The sequence below is a fragment of the Argiope bruennichi genome, chromosome 8, assembly GCF_947563725.1.
Source record: "Argiope bruennichi chromosome 8, qqArgBrue1.1, whole genome shotgun sequence".
NCBI classification, from domain to species: Eukaryota; Metazoa; Arthropoda; class Arachnida; order Araneae; family Araneidae; genus Argiope; species Argiope bruennichi.
The window spans coordinates 21,323,983-21,348,433 of NC_079158.1; the positions used below are offsets into that span (position 1 = coordinate 21,323,983).

Genomic DNA, 24,451 nt, shown 5'->3' on the forward strand with positions numbered 1-24,451 from the left:
TGTCTGTCCGGCTGCTTGAATATAAATTAATACGATAACCACAAACCGAAGAAAAATGGATAAAATTCGGTACATAGATTTAACACTTATGGTGTAGATACTTATTAAACGTTGAGTCAAATCCGATTAGGAATTGACCGGCGGTCGGTCTGTACTTTCAGCAGTATTGTGGTGAAAGCTTATAAGCCAGTTAACAGCTACGCTACCCGAGCAATTGCTTTTGTATCGTGGTCATGGTATTGGGCTGCGAACCACTAGATCGCAGGTTCTATCCTCGCTCAATTCAATTCGCTACAATATGTAAACGTGAAAACCCGAAAACGCAGTGATCTAAATATTCCAATTTGGTATGGGATTTTGTAGTGTAATTTTGTGTCAATTTTTTTTCAATCGGTTAGGGAAAACGCATCTAAAGCCGAAATTATATTTTCGGATATTATTACCCGGATACCTGCTATTAATTGCCAAATAATTTGCTAATGCTGACACAACAGATGCAGTAAAAATGCTAAATTCACACCAAAAGGTAGTAATTTGTAACTATTGTACGAAATGTTATGTAAGACATTATCTGGGATAAAAATGTTATTAGAGTATATGCAAGAAAGTTTTGGGAAGTCCTCCTTCGCGGGATCTTGCTGGAAATCGTAATTTGAATTGATATGACTCCATCATATCAATTTGATTTTTTTTTCATATATTAACCCTTTAAAGGGCCATTTTTTTTATAGTCATATTATGTTAAAATATTTTTAGACTTGAAATTAGAATAAGAAAAGGGATTCGTTTAGCTTATTGGATAAATTTAATTTAATTTGGTTAATTAATAATTAACTAATTTAAGACGCATGATTTTGTCTGAGATAAAGAACTGAAGCATCTAAGTTTCTGTTTTTCTAAAAATATTTGTTAGAACTTATGCCAACCTACGTAATTTCATACAAAGATTGATAAATTTGGTATGAAGCATACTTCCGACGTCCTTAGAAAGGGTTAAACAGTATGTTTGCGTAAGTTGAATCGCTGATAATTATAGGACAACTATAAAAAAAAGTGTTTTTCGCCAATTTGTTTCTAATTTCTGTCATGATGCGTAGTTGTATCCAGCAGAGAAATTTATTTGAAACCACGTCGAGACTCGAGGACATAAATATTAATTTACCTCCCACTTGAGAATTTTATTTATACTTCCCAAAGAATCTTTATGCTAATTATTTCGGCTAAAAATAAATTTTTGCGTATTCAGGAATGCCAAGGGTGACATATAAGGTAATTCCTTTTCTGTTCAGTATTTCCATTAAAAAGACTTTTGAACCGTTTTTTCGAAAAGTAGAAGTTTTATTTTAAATTGAAAAATGTTCGTTAATGCGTATTTTTAGTGTCTTGAACCTTTTCTTCAGTTAAGAGATGAAATGTGTTAGAGTTATAACAATCTATGCAATACCAATCCATGAGGTTACAGTTTTGATAACAGAAAAAAAAAAATGTGCCACCATTGAAATTTAGAGAGAATTCATTGCGACACAAATATTTCTTTATTAATCTGATAATGCTAAACTGCTATATAAAGAAAAAATTATTTTATTAAAGCCAAAGAGGGAAAAAAGGCCCATTTAACCCTTTGCATTCCAAAAAGTAATTCGATGCATAATTATTCACCCAATACAATGATTTTTTTATTGTTCCAAAAAAATATAAATTGTTTTAAGTTGAATTTTTTCGTTTAATTTGCATCTTCTTTCTACTCTGCAGGTATATTTAACAATACAAATTAAATAAGTAAATAAAACCTCAATGACGCATCGTCTTGAATGACGAGCGAGAGTCGCCATCCGAGTGCAACGGGTTAAAGCATCCAAATTCTTGAAAATATAATATTTTTAACAATGGATTAGAGTTGAAAAAGCCTATTTTTATTTTCAAATATTTTCTACATTTTAATGCACTAATAAGTATGCTTTCGATAAATGTTTTCATCTTATTGTAGACTCTTTCATAGCAATGAACAAGTATGCATACAATTTCATGGCAATCACCCATTTAGTATGCAAGGTATCTCTTGTTTCGTTATCGTAACATCAATTTATACGCATGCGAATTGAATTTTTCATTCCAGTGCATCCAAGCATGCAGTTATCGGATTGATGGCAGCCCTTCGAGAGGAATTGCATGAAATGGGAAGAGAAGAACAGATACAGCTGACAGTTATTTGTCCATCCACCATGAATACTGGAATGGTGCAGAACCCTAAAACAAGGTAATAGTGAATCATTTGAGCAACTTCTTTCAATGCATGCTCATAAAATATTTTTCATTACAATAGAAAAAATGGCTCATTTCGATTTCTTACATTGAAGGTTTCCATCCCTGTTGCCAATTCTGGATGTTGATAAAGCATCGGACATCATCGTCCAATCTGTTCTCCGAGACAAGAGATTCGTAGTCATTCCCACCTTTGTTCATGTGATCTACAAATTTTTCAAGTAAGAAATATTCATTTAGATGTTAGATTCGTCGCTAAATTCTGTTGAATAAAAATGTCTGTCGCCAATGTATCGCCAAAACTTTGAAGTGTAAGCCTTTTAATTGGGCGCTACACCACGTCTGAAACCTTGATTCAAACATTGGATTTGTTGCAGAGATAAGTGTTTATGTTGCACGATGTGGTAAATGTTTGATCCAATTAAATTCGATCCAACCCCTAATTGCACAAGACATTGTACGATATCTTCATGAGGTTCAATATTCGAAATGTCGGACAATATCGTGAAAATATCGTAAAATATTGTTTAAATTCTTGAAAAAATTTAATAATTCAAAAAAAAATGAAATGAAAAATTACTTACCTGATCAACGATAGCAAACTGGATTGTATCGTGAAACCATATCCACAAAACGAATATCGTATTTCAAATGTTCGAGAGTTCCTTTGACTCTGTTGTAAAATACTAACCAGCGAAATATCTTCCAACATGAATGAGGGCTGCGATGGCTGGTGGTAGGGTCTCGGCTTCGGAGCAGAAGAGTTTCAGGTTTGAGACCAGATTTTACCGAAGAACCGTCGTGTAAGTTTATCTGGTGCACATTAAGTCCGTCGGGACCAAACGTCCTTCCGCTGATATGGTGAAGTCTGAAGAGGAGTGCCGATCAAGTGTCGTCCTCGTCGTGTGACCGCGATTCAAAATGACGAGGTCCGTCCCAAAATAGCCCTAGTCTTTTAAAACAGGACGTTAATATAATTAACTAATCCAATACGAATTCTCGAAGAGGAGGTTAACATTAAATTATTCAAAAGTGAAGCCCCACCATATGATGCTACAACGTTGAAAAGTGTTCATAGCGTGTAGCGCCACCTTTAAAATAGGTGTGTGCGATTACTCACATCTTTGATTCTATTCATCTGTATGGATTGATATTCCAAGCGGAAATACGGATAAAAGGACGCACTTAAAAGAAATTTTATAGCATAAAGGGATCTGTCAGCAATGCATCAACTAGTCGGCTTTCTTTTGTAAACCATAGATACTGTAACGAATTTTTTAATCAATCTAATAACCATAGTAAAATTTAAAATGTTTCTCCTTTATCAAAGCGGGATTCTAGTTTTCGCCTCGTATTGTCTAACACTTGTTAACCCTGTTGAATGTATGGTAAATATTCCGTAAGCTATAAAAAAATTTTGTTGATTTTTTTTTTTCTAGCTTATTTCCACCTCAAGTGCCATTGCTGCTGCAAAGATTTCTTGGTTATACCATTGACCCTAATGTGAAGTAAGCCATTGACTGGTGTCTTCATTTAATTTGTTTCACAGCAACTAACTTACTCTCATTTGTGTTAATAAGCGGTTGATATTTGTACATACTTTTTAAAGTATTTTTTATTATGGAATTCTAAGTTTTGACAGAATAAACTTGTTTAAAAAAATGAACAATTATGTGACTTGGTTTTGTTGGTTCACAATTTTAAAAATAGATCTGAATTTTATTTGAACATAACAGCGTACAGACTCTTGTCGTTTCAAACATTTTCGTGTGATAATTGTTTGCATTTACCATGCCTAATAAAGGAGAATACCAACGTATATTTCAAGGCTGATTATGACTGTTTCAAAATTTCGATGCAACACAAGTAAATTTCGATAAAAAAAATCTTTTAATAATTTTCATACAAATCATTTACATCCCAAACATATTTCCATACAATTTTTTTTTTTTAAATCATTACAAATTAATTTTTACTTAACTGCACCTTGTATATATATCTTTTACTTTTATGGTTTCTCAATAGTTTAATAAAATATTACTTTCATCCCTTCGAAACATGTTCAAGTTCCAAAAACTGCTGGATTATAATTAAAATCATACAAGATTTATGATCAATAAGACATTGAAACAAAGTTTCTGAATTATTTTTCGAATATATGTGATAAAAAATAATAACTATGAAAGATGGGCTGCCAATAAAAAGGAATTTTATTATCAATTGTCCATGGGTTTCCTAGTAAGTTACAAGGACTGAAATTTTGTACTCTTGTATATTTTCGATGTGCTATTTGAATATTTTCATAATTATCAATTTCGCCAAATTTTGATTCCATATGCATGGCACAATTGGAAAATGTACTGGAGAAAATATTGATTTTTAGATTTTATAATATTCATGAATTATAGATTGAAGATTTAAAAAGTATATAAAATAATGAAAATAAAAAACAATTATTTTTCAATGCACTAATAAAATACATTTATAAAAACTACTTTTAATGAATGCCTTCAATATCAATCAACTGAAATACATTAATTTTTCCATAATTAGTTACAATAGATGTATTGTGTATGGATTTTCCTCCAATAGATGCATTGCAAAGGATTAGCAATATATCTATTAGGAACTATAAAATTTAAGATTAATGCATCCATATTTTAATTATCTAATATTTGGAATAATTAAAATCTTGATGCTTTAGCAAGGGATTCGAAAGAATTTCTCCCAGTCAATACTTAGCAAGTATATGAAAGGAATGGGATTTAAACATTTAATAGTTTTTATCTACCTCATCCCTAAAGCTATTTTTATCATTTACTTGGAAGATTTTGTCATCTTTATTAGAAATATTTTAAGTATAGACTGTATTAATAATGTTATAGGTATTAATAAGCTGACCTTCCATACAGATTTATAAATTGAACAAAGGTCAATGTATATAAATCTAATCAAAGAGCTATTGTCAGCAGTAAATAGACAATCTACAACCAAATGTAAGTAGGACATTTTATTTCCACAAGTGTGGATTGTTTTCTGTGTGTATAAAAACTTAGTTCTTATTGTACTTATAAAACATCGAATATAACTGTTAGACACAAGCACATACACAAAAACCCTTCAATATTTCTAAAAACTTTATTTTCCAAAAATATTCCATTATAAAACAAAATTGCATTACAAAAGTGTGTTCGTTTCCATGAAAGAAAACACTTTAAAATCACAGAAAATATTTTTAAAAACTATTCAATACTGATCATTCTTTTCAATGTCTTTAATGAAAAGAAATCATTTTAATTGGTCATTGAAGATAACTCACACTGAAGAAACACAGATTAGTTTACCTTTATAAATTTTTTTGCTAAGAAAAACGTTAACTGTGCAATTTATAAAATTACAAATATGTGTATATATGTATACAGATTTGCTAACAAAAAAAAGCAAGGTGTTACTTTCATTTGAAAGAAGACATTAACAATTATTTCTTAAGAAGATGCAATTACTCTATATTAATATGTGTGGAGAAGGGGAACAAGACATTCCCTTATAACAATGTAATGTTTTTTGTAAGTCAATAAAATATTAATTTAAATCCTATTAGATAGTGTAGTAGGTAAAAAGTAATAGTGCAGTAGGTCTAACACACTTCTCCTTATAAGTAGAAACTGAAGGAAATCATTTCCTTCATTATTACACAGCATGTTTCTCACTAAGACAATGCCATATGATATGCAGCTACAAAACACTTTTCAATTTTTCAATTCACCATCAAGTAGCATTTTCTTGAAGACCATACAGGTTCTCTGTCATAATGTGACAACAGAATTATTTTTAGAAAATGTTCTTTTCCCAAACTTAATGATAGTATTTATAAAGTATGTTAATGCATAGAATTCAGCACCGAATGCCATGGAAGACAATGATCATAAACCGGATACATACAAATATATGCACATATATACAAATTTAATTTTAAAAGATATGTCTTTTCATGGCTATAATTTTTGCAATAAAAATCTTCAAATCATTATTGGATTGGGAACCACAAAATTCCATGAGATTCGCGAATTTGTAATGAATAATATACAGATTATTCTCGGACAAATGTTATTTACATCATAAAAGATATACATAATACACTAAATATACATTTGATGTTAAACCAATATTTCATAATCAAGAATTATTAAATGTCTCCTTTTAAAATCCACTTTTCATCGTAAAAAATATATTATAAAAGAATGAAAATTGAATTCAAGAATTAGATTCAAATAATAGTAGTTAAAAAGGAAAAAAAGTTAAACAACATATCCATTAATCAAAAGATGTGCAAAGTACAAATATGCAATATTAAAAATGTAGAAGTACAGTATCATTTATTAATTTTTATCACAAAAATAATAAGTAAACTGCAATTATATTATTGTATTATGATCACACAAAGTACAATATTCTACAAATTTTTATTCTTCATCAGTATATATAAAAATAGTTACATTGAATTATATATTAGACACTCCTTTATATTAAAAATTTCAAATTTTAATTAATTAAAAAATACCTTCTTATCAATACAAAGAACATTTGTTCTTATAGATATCTCTTAAAACATAACGAGTTACTTAAAATACAATATGATATTCAATTGCATGCAAATTTTAAACACATTCATTATGAATGATAAACATAAGTTTGTAATTCTTCACATAAAAGCCATGTTGCTCAATAAATAAAGATGATAGACATACAAAATATACAGTTTGGTTCGATTTTTCTTGAGGAAAATATTTTGAAAGTCTGCAAAATTAAGAATAGTAACAACAGCCAAATATTTAAGTCATTCAATCCTAATCACATTAAAAATATATAAATTTATTTTGAAAGCTTGAGTATATGAAATGCTTTGAACATGAATTTTCAGAAATTATACTAATGAATTAAATTCCAACTTGATCATTAAAATAAAAAAACAATTATTAAAATAAAATTATATCTTATTCAAAACACATTTAAATAAAAAATTTTTGCATGAAATGAATGTTCTAATTTTTTTTTTTATCAAACACCTTGTATATTTATTTGAAAAATAAATAAATATATACGTATTATTTACATTATCTACAAGTTTAAAGGTAATCACTGTTTCAAATATAGTATTTTCAGAAGATCACAATTCATTATGGAATGCCATAAAAGTATATCAACAGAAACAGAAAAAAATATTTTAAAAGAATTTTTCTGTTTTCTTACAACAAAATTTTACAAATAAGAAATTAATAAAGTGTGTACTGACAATTACTAACACAAATAATATGTTGTATGCAAACAAAAATTTCTGTTGAAAAGCAAATAGGTGCAGGAAAAAATAATCATTCATTTAATATAATGAAGTGAAAAGCAATATATTTTCAATCCTACACTGGCATTCAATGCTTAATACTTAGAGAAAAAAAAGCCTGAATTTGTTCATTTGCATACAGTTCTCAATATCACATTTCTGCAATGCCTAAAACAAAACAGCAATCTATGCAACTGCTGCATTCTGACTTAAGAATAACTATGTATAACCCATCAAACACAATCAACTCTTTTGTGGCAATAAAGGAGACTGTTCAGACTTCCTCACTTCCTCCTCAGATTCTACATCTGATGTTGCTTCAATTAAAGTTGGCAACTTACCGGCTGGCAACTTGCGTTCTGAGCTGTACCACATACCATACCCAAAATATATTAGGAAACCTATAAAAATGAATTAAACACATTTATTTGTACATACATATAAAAGGTAGAGCAACAATTTTGACATAAATGTTTTCGTTAGTGATAAGCATTTCTAAGCTAAAGTTTATAATAAATTCTTTAAAGGATTTAAATATGTTACAATATATAAAGAAAAATTCAAAACAATCTAACAAACTTTACAGTAAGCAGAAGTTACTAAAACAAATCAGTATTATGAAAATATTTAATTAGGAACTTCATATGCGAGCTAGAGAATATTGTTAAGCTTAAATTGGATAAGCAATTATTGCTTTAAACAAAAACAGAACATAAGCAAGACTAATCAAGCCAGGATGGCGAACTAGGCTATATGGATGTAATATTTTTTTATCAGACTGAATAGAATAAATCAATCAAAAACAATTAAGGTCAAGGAAACTACCAATCAAACGAGTTCAAAAACTGATACCTGATACTCTTTGTCTATATCAGTTTTGTGTCCCTGACACTTCTGTATGCCTAATCATGTGGATACAGTATCATCCAACTTTAAAAGGACTCATAGACAAAGCATCAAACTCTCATTTTGTTTTAAAATCTTTTCTATGCATTGCATTGATAAGGCATAAAAGTATTTTTGAGAGGAAAAAATATTTCTATAGGGGTTATACAATAATATAGTTTAGCTCTTAGTAATAAAAAAAAAATGATAAAAAGTATGGAAATTAAAAACAGTATACCCTTGCAATCTACAGAATTTAGGCGATACGGATTTCAGTAGCATCCCATGAAATATAATTACATTTACTTGGAAATTTTTATTTGTAACAGTTTTTCAAAACTAATTTTCATTGCTTTATATTAAAGAAAGTGTTATAATCTGAAAAAAAGTTAATAATAATCAGATAATACATTACAAAAAAAATGTAATTGTAGAGAATTCATGTGAGATCATGACTGAAGCAATCTAAGGAATTTTAAAAAATTACCTTGTGATCTGGATTTTTCAAATATTTTTATTTTGTGGGGATATCCACTACTAAATTAGAAATAAATGTTAAAAGCCATTCAGCGATCAGCTTTCTAAAAAAATTAATGCTTTCTAGACTACATACCTATCAATTTAAATGACATATTTTTTTAATAAAAATTTTAAGTTTATCATCAGTCGAATTTATATCCATTCACATCCAAGAGAGAACAAGTTAATTTAGTGTTCCAACATATTTCTTTTGATTCAAAGATTTATTTTTGAACCACTAGAAGAAAAGGTCAAAATCTTGGTAATAATATAAATAATCCTAAAAAATAAAAACAGGTTGTGTTTTTTTTAGAGGCTGATTTAAAATTTTTTTTTTAATGAATAGAGAAAAGAGAATTTAAGAATAGTTTTAAAATGTCCAAATTTTTTTAAATTCCCTCTAAACTTGAAAATTAAACGAAAAAGGACTTTAAAATATAAGCTTTAAAATAAAATAATGCATAAACAAAATATTATGTATCTTTTTGAGTATAGGAAATACAAAAGCAGATAAAAAAAAATGTTATTAGACTGGAAAATAAGCAATAAAGCAAAAGCACAAAACAATCTGGAATGAAGTACTCACATGCGAGATATTCCCCAATTTAATTTCTCTTGAATACCTCATAGGATGAAAATTTATGTAAGCAGTTTAGAGCTTTTAAATATACAAGTGATTTTTCCGTAATAAAAACATTTATTGGCCTCAATTTTTTTTTTTTTTTTTTTTTTGTTATCAAAATAGGGTACTTGCCTAGAGTAGGTTGATTTAATTAATTGATTGCAAAATGTTGTTCTAGCTGATACTTTAAAAACAAATTGCTCAATACTGATATTTTTGTCTTTTTGCAATGCCTCTTCACTTCACATCCTTGAGTAGAGCATAAATTCTTCTTTATTAAAAAGGATTAAAAAACAATATTCTTTATTTCAATAATCTATATTTTATTTAATATTTTGCAGAAAAAGCATTTGTTTATTTCACTCGAGTATACAATACACTAATTATATAAAATGTAAGAAATAAAGCACAGTTTATGCATACTTTGCCTAGACATTAAGTACATTACTGGGAATATTTACCATTTTTAAAGTTATAACTGTAAGGTCTAAAAAATTAACTTTTCACTTGAAAAAAAAAAAATTCAATGAAATTTGTAACATTCTTAGGAAAAGTTATATATTTTTTAAAAAGTTACATATTTTATTTGTGGAATTTTAATAAAATTTAAATATAAAAAGAATATAATCATAAGTGAACCAATTTTATATTCAACATAAAGAACATAAAACCCCAATTGGCCATTTAGAAGATTAATTATGTTTTTAACATTAAAAAAAATGAAACAAATTTCTTGAATGACAGAAAAAATATTTTACACTAATATAAGAAAAAAGTGATTTCTTATTTTCACATTTTTATAACGAATTTTTGAAGCATTTAGCACATTAACTTACCAGCAATCATCCAATACAAGAATCGATACCAGGTATCTATAGATAACTTAAGCATGAGATTGATATTCACAAATACACTCAGTATGGGAATAAATGGCACCCAAGGTACCTAAAAAGAAAACAAATTCAAAAAAGCAATTAGAAAATAAAATTTCTTCCAGTAAAATGCAGTCAACATTAACAAAAACAATTCCCATGAAAAAATGCATGGTCTAAAATAAAGTACAAAGTAATCAACAACTTTCAAAACATCCATTCAACAAAAGTTACAGATCATCCCTATTACAAACTCATCAAGAGAAAAATTCCAACATGATACAAATGGCATTTCGGGTGGGGGATCCCTGCCTGTGCTAATGTGTCATATAGATTGAGCCATAACTATTACTGCAGTAATTAAGCCATGGCTCAGGTGAGTGAGGCGGGGTAAAAAAATCATTTCAAATTTGTAGATTGGAGATCTTACCCTAAAAAAATTAAAAATTGACTAAATTGGTTTATATTTTCGATTTTTAAGCTAAGAAATCATTTATCCATTTAGAAATCAAGTGAAATTTTAATTTAATAAAAGAATAAAAAATCTAAATTCATTCAAAGTTACTGAATTATGCCAATTTTTCTACTAGATGACAACCCATTATAGAATACTAGTAACTTTAATTGTAAGTTTCTAGGATAAACTAGAAGTTACCAAAATGAATAAATGGAAAGAGCATTCTGCTAGAACAAGAGAGTTCTCATAGTATCTAAGCATTTGGACATTCTAAACTAACATTAAGTATAAAAGGGAGAAATGAAAGGCACTGATGATAATGTGTTTTCTTATCTAGTAAGTAAATTTGTGATTATAGATAGCAATCAGCCTGCCTGTGCATCTTATTTCAATTATTATAATGATTGTTATCATAATCTAGTTTCTTTACATGGGGTGCATTCTTCATTCAATAGATTAATTAAACTGCTATGTATACGTATTTTTACTGTACACACAAAAGGCAAGAAGAAATCTGCAAAAAAGTTTATTGAGCTTTACTTCTCTAAATAGCTCTCAACCTTTAACTCACTCAACTAAGAATGTAGATAAGACAAGTAAGATTTATACCAAAAAATTTATTGAGAATTTAATTTTCTATACTGTAAATTCTGCCACATAATATAGCCTTTATTCCTCTGCTCATTCATATTTTTTTTAATAATAATACAAATGGAAGAATTTTTTTTAAAACATAACAATTTTAGATGAGTTTTATAAATCATATTAATAAATTTTAGAAGAATATAAAGATTTATTTAGACAGATTTATTAACATGATAAATATTCTTACCTTAAAAAGTAGTATATAGAATAAGCTTTTTTAAATAATTATTTATTTTTATCTCTTAAGTAAAATTTACTTAAATTGAAATCTCCAATCGATAAATTTGTTCTCTTTACAAACAAAAAATGTTTCGATTTGCTATTGTTCCCCACAATTTAAAAGAATTTTTTTCCTTTCCTAGAGTTGAAGATATTCTCTGATCAAAATGTTGAAGCAACAAGCGAGTTTGATGAAAGGAAAGCATTGTTTAGTAGATAGCAATGGTGAAATTTAACTAAACTAAACTTTTCAAAAGGAAACTGTGTATTATTTAACGACATTATGCAGAAAGAAAAGAGAGCTATTGATTATGATATCTTTTCTAACAATGTCACTTAGTCAGAGATGAAATGCTAAATTATAATAACTGATACAAAATAATCTGATGGCCCTTTTCCAAGAGACTGCAAGTTAATAAAATAATACATATACTATAAGATAACAACTATACTACTTACCTTAAAAGAGAGTTTCTTATTGTCCGAAGGCTGCCGTGCTAATGCAACTGTCAAAATGACAACAATAACGAACATACTTCCAACAGAAAACCATGCTCCAGGATCCATTACATATAGGTCATCTTCTAAAACCGTTAACAAAACATCCAAAATGATGAGGAAACCACCTAAAAGTATATTTGTAAATTTTCAATGCTCTTATTATCATCTACATAAAAATACAATTTTACTATATGAGCCCCCCCCCAAAAAAAAAAAATCTGTACAATTATTGATGAATAAAAATGAATCAAAATATATCGAAATAAAAACATTTTAAAATATATTTCTTTAAAGAAAATTCATTAAATATCATTTTAAAAATTAGTTTCTTGTATATTTATATTATCAAATTATACATTATAAACATACATTTCATAAGATAAATTTGGATTTTATCTTTAATGATTTATATTATGCTTTTTGTGTTTGATACACAAATGTCATTTTTGAACTATATGAACTTCACTGAACCATACTTAATATAGCTGCCTTTCCAACTGAATAATGAAATGTTAAAAACACATTCACTGTTAAATATGTTTGTAATTGATCTAACAAAAAAAATTAATCTAGAGGAATATCCACTGTACATTTCAGCTCACTAAAATATTCATGGCAATTGAAAACAACTGAATAATTAAATATTTTATGTACTTTCTGTAATAAATATTTTATTTACATTACGAACAATAGTCAATTGATTTGTAATAATAAATTAGTATGATCTTAAAATTATTATAAAGGAAATAATCATGAAGATTATTCTTTTATATATATATATATATATATATATATATATATATATATATATATATATATATATATATATATATATATATATATATCAGCTTAAAAATTAGCTTTTAAAGCTATTTCATGATTTAGAATATTTACATGAATTTCTAACTTCAAGAGAATTTGGAATTTTGAAGGAAGCATGTATAAAAAGTGAAATATTTTTAATTATTTCTAAAAGACACTTTTTTTGTAAAAAAGAATTCAAGCAATGATTTTTTTTTAACTCAAAATTTAGGTAATGAATTTGGAAGTGCTCAAGAAATAAAAATAAACTAACTGAATAATGAAAATTTAGGCAAAAAAATTTTGAATATATGCTAATAATATAATAAGGAAATGATGGGTGTTGTGATTCTAGTAAGATTTTACTTTAAGATTTTATTAAATGTTTTTTATTTGTCTTACAAAGCATACATTTTTTTTTTTTTTTTTTTTTTTTTTTTTGAAATTTAAAGAAAATTTATTCTCAATAACAAAACAATTGTCTCATGTATCTAAGGCAATTTTACAAAAAACTTGCCAATATGCCTTCTGTATAATTCAAATTGTGCTTATTGTACAGTTCTCAAAAGTTATTGAATATTTCCAATTAACATAATTTCATACTGCTTTTTCAGAATAATTAATTTCTCAAATAATTTTTGTGAGAAAGTCATCAAGCAATACACAAAATTTATAAAAATCTGAAGAAATAAAACTATAAAACAAATACCAATGGCTGTAATAATCCACATGCTGACCCGTGATGATAACTTTGTTTGAACTTCAATATTTTCTCGATTAAATATTTGTTCAAAAATATCTCTATAAGAATAATGCTGAGTAGACTGGAGCATGGTGCTTGTGGAGGATGTAATAGCACTCATGATTTTCTTTGCCATTTTCCTAATATAATATGGATTATCGGTAAGTGTTGATGAACTGGCATCAATTGATGAAGATTCAAATGCATCATAACTGAAAAAATATAAAATTTACAAAATTAATTATTTATAATTTCTTCATATTTTAAATAAGTAAACATAGAAAAAAGCAAAGAAGCTTGTATATGCTACAAACGAACTTTTGAATAAATTTTTTTGTAATTCTGCTTAAGGATACTATGAAACAGAAAAAAGGTTTCTACAAATGTTCTGTAACAATTAAATAATTAATCTTATATTAATTAAAAATTGTGTTTCCATATATAGAAAAAAAACTTTTATTATCAGTATGGGATTCCCTTCGAATGAAAATATCACAAATATTTTAAATTATTTATTTAACTCCAAATTTCTTTTAAAAAAATTTTTGTATTATTCTTTAAAAATTATCATAATTTTACAAAAAATAGTTTTTGAAGCAATCAATATTTTCATTTGAATTCAATATAAAGCTGTAGATGACAAGAGAAACTTGTGTATTATAATATTTACTATAAAGGTATTTTTACATTAAAATTAAAAACTATATATGTATATATATATATATATAATGTAAGAATAATTTTTGAAGCAGAAGGCAGTTTCAAAGACAGTGAAGAGACTTTCGATTTTAAAGTTCATATTTATTGTAAGCCGGGAGGCAGGTTTATGTACAAGCAGAGCGGACAAGACACATCTGCTCATAGCACGGCACTAGAGTAGATGAGCATAGAAGAGTGAGAAATAAATTATCCCTGGTCTTATATAACATAAAATATTGATAGGAAAAAAAAAATTTCACAATGCTTATATACTATTAAGATTCTGATAGGGATTTCTCACACATATCGATTCTGATAAGGCAAACACAGTAATCTTTTAAAAGAATGTGCATTCTGGACATTTTACTATCACTTCACATGGAGCATGTGAAAGTGCAAATGTAAGCATTTTTTCAAAGCTTCTCTCGAATTAATTTACAAAAAGAGGAATGGGATCAGGAAATAAGAGAATATTTTAGAATGACTTTGATATGGGCTTAATTAAACTGAAAGTTAAGAAATTAAGTATAATTAAATTTTAAAATATCATTACACACACAACACACATATTAATGTGTTTATTTCATATGCACTAGTATTCCTTGAGTGCTAATATTAAATATACTTCTACTTCCTCCCAAATGATGTTCACATAATACAGTTATCTGCTGCTGATTTTTATTTGCAATAGCTTTTACTTCTGATAAGAAATTCAAATTTTGCTCACAAGTACTTCAAAGTAAGGAAGATTATAGTGAAGATAGAGAGAAAATTATTAAATAATCGACTTTTTTTTTTTATCAATCAAAGTCATGAATATTTTCATCTTGAACAATGTCATTTATTTTGCTTGCAAATTTATTCACCTTTATGCCAAGTTATTAAAAATAGGTTTTTACATAAATTTAATTTAAATTATCAAAATTTATTTTAATTAAATTAACTATGAAAATTCTTTTTATATTAGATTATATTATATTAATAAAATTCTAAAATCATTTTAAGGCAAGCAAAAAGAAATTTTAGTTTATTAGCAAAACATCACAAACCTGGAAATAAAAAGATTGTGATAATTAAGAACAGTTTAAAATACTATGCTTATTTTGACAAAACTAATGGAACTTGTTTAAAATATTGCATTTATCTGATTTATAACATTTAACGAAAACAGTACTTTCCCCTACTTACTCAGTTGTAGAACCAGACAATTTTCTATTGTTTATAAGTAATGCAGACATCGGTATAACCTCCTCATCAACACGATACCTGTAAAAAATTCCAGAATTTAGACATAAATATAATATAAATTAAAATTGCAATGCCACAGCTTATATATTTTCAAAAAATTTGAGATACAAAAATCAAACAGATTAGAAAATAAGTTTTTTTAAATGAGATTTCTCCATACTCATGTATTAGATAGAAATTTTTAAAAAAAAATACTTTCTTAACTCTCAGATTATGAATCCATTGTGATTTGAGAAGAAAATAAATATATAAAAAGACAAATATTTCTTTTCAAATCAAAGGATGACGAGATCTTATCAACCCATCACAATGGAATTATTTATACTTGTCTTTCTTATTTAGCAATACCAAAAACCACTGCACAAAAATGATGATTCATTCAAGTAGAAGAGTAAAATGATAAAAATAGTGATTAAAGTATACAACAGATAAAAATCTTTAAGGAGAGAAAATAAAATTGCAATACTAGAACAACAGTTATACAAATTTCTTATATAAAGGAAGGGAAAAAAAAAAAATTGCTGTTACAGCTCCTGGACCATCCAGAAGGTTATGGCTGCAGAAGCTCATCAATAAATGCTCACAAAGAAATTTTTCAGTTAATTTTTATTTTCTGTTTTTCATGTATATATTCAACAAATAATTAATAATTAAAAATAAAAATTTTTAAAGGAATTCTTTTATCAATGTAAGTTCTCTTTAAAGTAAGAAAAAACTGTTTAAAAAAAGAACTCTTAGAAACAAGTTATTAAGAGTTCAATAAATTAGACTCTATTATTAAATTTCTGTCATCAGTTTGAAACTAACCGTAAAATTAAAACAGATACAGCAACCAAGGTGTAAGCCAATAATGTGCCAATAGACATCATGTTAGCAAGTGTCTTAACATCAAACATCATTGCCATGCAACCTAAAAAAAAAAAAAAACAAATAATATTCCTATTAATTCTGAATTAAACATAACTTATACATTTATGTAAAACATCTGACATTAGTAAAAAAATAATTTAAAAATAATAAAATTTGGTAATAACTTCTTACCAGTAAAAACTCCACTAATGTAAGTTGCAATCATAGGTGTTTTATATTTAGGATGTGTTTTGGCTAAAAACTTGAAAATCAAACCATCATGAGCCATAGCATATAAAATCCTAGGTAGAGGAAACATTCCACCAAGAAGGCTAAAATTTTAAAAACATGTAATTAATTATTCAAAGAAGCAAAAGTATAATTTATTCAAAAATTATTAAACCCAAAAGCAATTGTGTTAAAAAAATTGTGAAACTATAACAGAAAGAATTTTGGCATTTGCCCAAACAGATCTAAATTAGTACAGTCAAACATCAGTTAACAAACACCTCACATAATGAATGCTTGTATAATGTGCAAAATAGAATGTAAAAAAGGGACTCGCTTAATGAATGATGTTTCACAGATCGAGTGTTGAACAGACCCCCATGACATCACATCAGTCCATGTTAAACACTTGTTTGAAGAGAAGCATTATATCTACATGGAAGACGTTTTGGCTGGATAGCATTGTTGAACGTGACTCTAAGGGGTTTGAGCAAGAGCCTGTACAGCCTTAATCAATGAGATTTCGTCTGAAGCCAAGAGTGTAGGTGAATGGCCATAAGCTAGTAGAACCTCCTAGGACTCCAAACAGCTCATGGAGCTGCATTCTATATCACAACAAAATGCTGCTGAAGAGATTTCATCAACAGAGAAAATAGTAGAAGCAACAGAGCAACAACCTTCAAACAAAACAAGGGAAATGCGGAAAATATGGGGAATTGTTGCATATTATGTTGAGAAAAATCATAAGATAAAATAGTAACTATGCACTGCACAAATTCATTTAATGTTAATACCGTTTCTCTTTTTAGCCAAATTCTGAAGTGTATTCAAAGACAAATGTCTTTATACAAAGTTCTTGTAAAAAAAGCATACATTATAAATAATAAATTATATTATTATAAATTTGCTTGAATACTTTTTCAGAATGGAATGCATCGTTCTATTTTACATGAGTCTCTATGGAAAAAATTGTTTCACTTAAAAAGTGTCTCAAATTACGAGCAAGATTTGAGAACAAATTATGTTTGTTAGGTGAAATTTCACAGCACTTAAAAGAACAATTGTGTCACTAATTTAAGTTTTAAAAAAATTATAATACCGGACTTAAAAAATATAAATATAAAATTGTAAATCAAAACTTCGCATCAAAATTTGATTAAGCCCAGAAAACTTTAAAATGTGAATGCTTTGGAAATCCTATATAAGAAACACTTCTTCCCTAAGAAGCATTTTCTGCTGAATCCTTTTGAAGAACTAGAAGATTAATAAATTAATCATTCAAATTGGGGGGGGGTGAAAGATTAATTTCCGAATGGCCATACGCTGGTAACTTCTATATCAAAACCATAATTCAAGTTCAGTGAAAAAAATTAATAAAGATTCATTGAATTTGGAAAGCATACTATAAGGTTCTGTTTCTCTTCATTCTATAAAATTTTTCTTTTGTAATTAGAAGCAGATTTTTAAATTATGGATAACATTTCATAATCTGAAAGTTTTTTACAGATAATATTTATGAAATTTTAGAATACCTCGTAGATAGTCCAGCCAATGCTCCAATAGTTATGACCCATTTGGCTACTGGATAGCCAACCATTTGAAAAACATATGGTAAAGGAGCCGCTACATCTTGAGCATAATATGGCCACATCAAAGTTTGGATGGATGATATGCTAAAATATGCTGCAAATACTATCATCAATGAGCCAATGATAGCTATTGGAATTGATCTTTGTGGATTCCTAGCTTCTTCACCTGCAAATTCATCAGTTCATTTGAAAAGAACTTTACTAAGTTTACAATTGCAATGGAAAAAAATTAGCTGTAAAGTAATTGCTTTGTCTCTAATTAGACATTTTTTTCTGTCTCTATTCATTCAATGTTGTTTATATTATTTGCATATCAGCAGAGATGGCAAAAATCAATTTCATTTTTAACCACAGCAAACAAGTCATCACATTCATGTCAAAAATTATAAATCAGAATATAAAATATGCATGCATATATCAGAAATATGACATACTCAAAAGCAATATTAAATTTAAAAAAAAAAAAACCGAGGACAAAACACAAATTGCAAAATTTTTCCAATCTTTTTTTTTAATAAAATGTGAAAATAATTCACTGTTGTCAGATTATTTCTGAATTAAAATGCCCTACTTTCAGAGAAATTCTAATGTTCCTAAAAATATAAGTATGTGTGTTCCTAATAGCACATATAATAAAATAATGAATTAGATTTATTCCAAATCTTTATCCAGAAAAACCAGTGAATAAAAAGAATTGAGTTCTGACCATTAAATTCTTAAATACATATACAATATAAAAATATTTTCTTAAATATTTATATGTTAGAAAAACTTTAATTCTATGACTAATCAAATTTCCTAAACTTCAAAATCTTCCCATTTTTTTATATCTGTGTATCTACATGCTTGCATATATATAAATGAGTAATAATAATATTTTAAGACACTATTTTAATGTATTCATTTATTTTTCAATTACATTTTATCTATTGAAAATTCTAATCTTATATTACTGCTTTATCCTAGTGTTTTCTTTTTGTTCTAAAAATTTTTGTGATGCATTGTATCTCAAATGTATCAAACATTTAATCATAAGTTATGGGATACTATTTTGAATAATATATATAACCAGATAATCACAAAAAGGAGATAATTGCAAATTAAAACTCATACAATGCAATTTGACAACTTTATTTAATAATCATATAAGACATACACCATACAAATTTTTTAAATTATATTTTAAGTACTCTTTTTTTTTAATTTCTTACAAGAAATAAAATGCTACTTAAATGATTTCAAGTAATCAAAAATGATTTTCTAAGCAATTAAGAACACTTTTAAATGTTAACTTTCAAAAAAAGATACTCACCTGTAGTAGCAATACAATCAAATCCTACATATCCATAAAAACAGGTTGCTGCACCGGACATTACTCCTCGGAACCCATAAGGGAAGTAACCTCCTGTCCCAAAATCTTTACTTGGTAATTCTTCAGGAGTTAATTTCCAGTTATGAATATCTACCTTGAATAAACCAACTATCACAGCATAAGTTACAACTAACAAGTTTAACACTGTGCACACATTGTTAAAGACAGAAGATCCTCTGACACCCATTGACAGCATCACTATAAAAAAAATTATATGATAATAAATTGTATCATTGAATAAATTAGTAATATATTTTTATTATAAATACAATTTTCAAATAAATGAAATGTGAAGTACAGGTTTAAAAAAAATGAAATTTACAATAACAAATATGGTAATTTTTAGCACATCAAAATACATAACATAATATTATTGAACTAATAGAAATTGCTTCCAATTTTTGAATTCAATTTAATGAATTTTTTCCCCTTCCATCATTACAAAGCTCTTAGTAATAACCAAATTTTATCCCTTTATATCTCCTTATAAAAATAACATAGCATTTATTATACCTTATTGTCCATTTCCCAAAATTTCAATTGTTTTCACTAAAAAATCTTGGTTATATTTATTTATTTATTTGAACAATATAATATCGCACATAAAATATCCAACACAAAACTTATAGCTTTAAACGAATTCAAAAGATTAAAAGTATTTAAGGCCAATTAATAGTATTTAAAAGTCAAAATAATTCTTAGAAATATTGAAAAATGAGCATAAAGATCAAGAATATATTTAAGCTAGTAAATGTTAGATAATTAACAGTACCAATAATAGCAATTTGCATATTTTAATTAAATAAGTGTAAATTCACCATATTAGTTTATTAAAATGTCAAAAAAGCGATGTAATAATTGTCTTTTAACAAACAAACAAAAAAAAACTATAAGTTTTATTTATTAATGCCCAAAATTTTAACAAATAATATCAATCTAATATTGAAACAAAACAATATTATTATGTATTGATATGAAACAAGTAATATATATAAAAAAATTTAAATCAATTCCTACATAGGTAAAAAAAAAATTTAGTTACTTTTTATTAAATAATTACAATTAATATAAATATGTACATACATATGACAGAATTACAATATTAAGTGGCAAAATAGAGTTTGAGGACAGATTTGGCGACCAAATAAATTACTGGACAAATTTAATTAATTAATTAATATTTGAAAAAAACTGTATTAACATCAAGTGTCATCCACTACAAGTTTAAAAAAATGTATTTGAACTCCAGTGGTTGAATAAAAAGTATTTTATTAACAATTGAAAATTTGAACTATATAGAGAGAATGTGAGATAATAGTAGGAATTGAAAAAGAATGAATATTTCATAAGAAAGCTATATTAATAGCATGAATTTATTCTATATAATGCTTTTTTTTTAGATTCCGTTGAATATAAAATGTTAAAGTAAGATACTATAGTGTTATTATTTTTATCATTATATTTAAAACAAAAAATATAAAATAGTTTTTCTTACAATTTTCTAGAACAGGATCTAATGAAGAAAGTTAGAATGTTGCATCTAAACACAAAGCTAAAAATCTTTAAAATATGATGATTTATAACTTGCATTTTTATTTAAGATGCTACATAAAAGAACTGCAAATAAAGATTGTAAAAAAGTAAAAACATTTTTATTAGCTAAATTTGTAATAGCTGCTAATTTACCCACCACAACAACTGTCACTTAAATTATGTTGAACTAAATTCAAAGTAAATATATTAATGAAGGAACAGGAAAGTGTCCCTATGTCCTCTTTTTATTCATATCAAGGTATAAAAGTCTGTTTCACTTTATGTCTGTTGAATTATCTACTCTTAGAAATTCAATAGACATAAGAATAAAAATCTTCTCACCGTTTATTGAATTATCTACTCTTGTCTCCCTTCTTTAAAAATAAACCTATCCATCATGTATCATAATAAAGAAGAACAAGACTGTATAAAGGTATGTATATATAATTCAATAAATTAGTGCCATGAGGGAATGAAATTCTAATAATTTATGCATACACATACATATATAATTACAGGTTGATATATTATTCAACTAATATACCAAGCTGTTACAATTGGTAAAAGTATTTCTTGCATAGTTCAAACCTCCCGTAAAAAAAGATAGAGGGAAAAAAATTGTATATCAGTTTAAAGTATACTTACCAGTTAATAATAATGTTATACCAAAAGCTAAAAAGTCAGGATATGATGAAAGTGATGGAAGATTAATAGGCAAAGTTGCATTTAAATGCCTTGCTATGGTTTCATTAAAAATAGAGTCCAAATAATTACTATAGCCTCGGGCTACTGAAGCTGTACCTAGAAAAGAAAAAAAAAAATCTCAGTATGATTACTCATCTCAACATGCATATAATTTGCAATTTTATATTTATTTTTCTATTTGTAAAATGAATAAACATAGGAAAAACTATAAAAGTATAGTTTTGAAATTTTTGAAATATTTTAAAGAAAAAAGTACTTTGAATAAATTGAAATTTAATTAACAAAGAAAACTGGAAGTTAATTTATCATAATATAGCAATTATATAACTATATAAACAATGTTTAATAAAGTCCCAAAATAAGAGTCCTCCCTCCTAAAATAAAAAGACTCTTTTATAAAATTTAAAAAACTATTCTTATATTGAATCCAATAATTACCAATAAAATAATGCATGCTTCCCAGCTATAATTATTAATATACAAAGAAAAAAAAATGTCTTATTCCCCTTAATCCTGAGACCAATTTAAAATCATAAATTTTGTCAATTTTTAAAGTATTCAATTTTAAATATAGTACAACTTGTTTTAAAAGTATTTAAAAATTCATTTCATTTTTGGAGGTATTCATTTTTTCCCCCTGAGAAAAGTAGTGTCCCATATATGAGATATAAGGACCTGTTCAATATTAAGTAACAAATTTAAATTTGGTTTTATCTATTTCATATCATTATGAAATTTAAAGGCATTTAAATTAATATAGATAAAGGTTTTGGTTAGTGTCTCAGATGTGACACCAGGACTGTAATTCAATGTAGTAACAAATAACAAGTATAAAAACTCAAAACTAAAAGATTATGTGTTATTCTTACCTATCACATATTCTAACACCAAATTCCAACCTATGATGAACGCCATGAATTCTCCAACAGTAACATAACTATACACGTATGCTGACCCAGTTTTAGGAACTCTGGCTCCAAATTCAGCATAACAAAAGGCTGAAAATGTTACAAAAGGTAACGAGTTCTAAATGAATTCTAACTTTTTAATATTATCTTAATCTTAATTATTTATTATTTTCTAAGCAATGAATTCAGATTTTAAAAAAAATCTTGTCATAGGAAAAAATATATACTTATATACCAAAGAATGTCTCAGAAAAATTCAGAAAAAACAATGTTACAAATTCAATATATCTATTTCTTTATGAGATTTAAAAAAAAAAAATAATCCTGTCATAGTACAAAATATATACTTATATATCAAAGAATATCTCAGAAAAATTCAGAAAAGAAAATGTTACAAATTCAATATATCTATTATAATCAAAAATTGGAAATCAATAAATGAAAATGAAATTTCGTTTGGTTAGATATTTATAACATAGAAAGTTTTGGAGCAAGAAATTTCTCCAAGACATTTCTTCAAGAAAGTATTGATTTTATCACACCAATTTAAATATGATTTTGTAAATATATTTTTAAATTTTTTCATGAAATGCTTTTAAAAGTTTTTTTCTTTTTTAGATATTTTTTTATGAAAAATGTTTGTATCAATTTAGGGGAAAGTTGTGCAATGTTTTTTTTTTAACAATTTTATGGAAAAGATAAAATGGCAAAAAATGTTAATATTTTCAAAACAACATAAATAAATAAAAAAAAATACTGCAAGATCAATACTTAAAAGTAGATCAAAATAAATTGAGCTTTTATATTTTAAAATTATATTAGGAAGCAAATCACAATTTGATTTAAAAAAGTTTTTGATATTTACAAATGCAATCATAAAAAATTTGGGCATTCAAAAAGACAAGCATATGCAAAAAATTAATTAATAGTAATATTATTCATTTTCTTTTAAAATGATATTTTATATCAATATTCATTAATATTTCTATGAAAAATATATAGTTAAGATAAATTTCATACAGGATTTTTACAATTTTACTTTTTTTTTCTAATTGTTCTAAGAAATTAAACCAATTTAAAATGAATTTCTATTTTCTTTATTCAAAAATGTAAAACTGCACTATATACACATACATAAAGGAAATTTTTTTATATTTAAAAAAAATGTAATGGTAAAAAAAGGATTTATTTATTCAACATTATGATAGCAACTTACCAGCAAAAATAGATGCAACAGCAGCAATGAAATATGAAAGAGCAACAGCAGGTCCAGATATGGAGCTTGCAATCTGACCAACTAAAATGTAAATACCCAGGCCAAGAGTACTTCCAACACCTGTTTAAAAAAATAATACAAAAATTTTCAGTAGACAAAATTTTTTATATAGTTTAGAGAAATAATAATATCTTATAATTGCAGATTCTTTTAAAAATAATACTTTATTAAAATTTCATCA

At 26.4% G+C, this 24,451-nt stretch overlaps 2 protein-coding genes across 5 annotated transcripts in view; one reads left to right on the forward strand and one right to left on the reverse strand.

Moving 5' to 3' along the window:
• The window catches only part of LOC129981840 (short-chain dehydrogenase/reductase family 16C member 6-like), a 28,456-nt gene extending 24,525 nt beyond the window's left edge, over positions 1–3,931 (forward strand). Inside the window, exons 4-6 of the mRNA XM_056092862.1 lie at positions 2,117–2,257; positions 2,358–2,483; positions 3,702–3,931. Coding sequence (XP_055948837.1) covers positions 2,117–2,257; positions 2,358–2,483; positions 3,702–3,774 — 340 coding nt within the window. The 3' untranslated portion in view covers positions 3,775–3,931. The remainder of the gene's footprint in view (positions 1–2,116; positions 2,258–2,357; positions 2,484–3,701) is intronic.
• Positions 3,932–5,477: 1,546 nt separating this feature from the next.
• LOC129981059 (high affinity cationic amino acid transporter 1-like) overlaps positions 5,478–24,451 on the reverse strand; it is a 43,753-nt gene continuing 24,779 nt past the window's right edge. For 3 of the 4 annotated variants that reach the window (XM_056091693.1, XM_056091690.1, XM_056091692.1), the window contains 12 exons: positions 24,211–24,330; positions 22,956–23,084; positions 22,027–22,182; positions 19,789–20,046; positions 18,420–18,642; positions 16,852–16,991; positions 16,618–16,720; positions 15,751–15,828; positions 13,831–14,075; positions 12,279–12,445; positions 10,463–10,571; positions 5,478–8,001 (listed from right to left, as the gene is read on the reverse strand). In XM_056091693.1, the coding sequence (XP_055947668.1) occupies positions 7,844–8,001; positions 10,463–10,571; positions 12,279–12,445; positions 13,831–14,075; positions 15,751–15,828; positions 16,618–16,720; positions 16,852–16,991; positions 18,420–18,642; positions 19,789–20,046; positions 22,027–22,182; positions 22,956–23,084; positions 24,211–24,330 (1,886 nt within the window). In that variant the 3' untranslated portion in view covers positions 5,478–7,843. The remainder of the gene's footprint in view (positions 8,002–10,462; positions 10,572–12,278; positions 12,446–13,830; positions 14,076–15,750; positions 15,829–16,617; positions 16,721–16,851; positions 16,992–18,419; positions 18,643–19,788; positions 20,047–22,026; positions 22,183–22,955; positions 23,085–24,210; positions 24,331–24,451) is intronic. The other variant, XM_056091691.1, reaches the window with a different exon arrangement.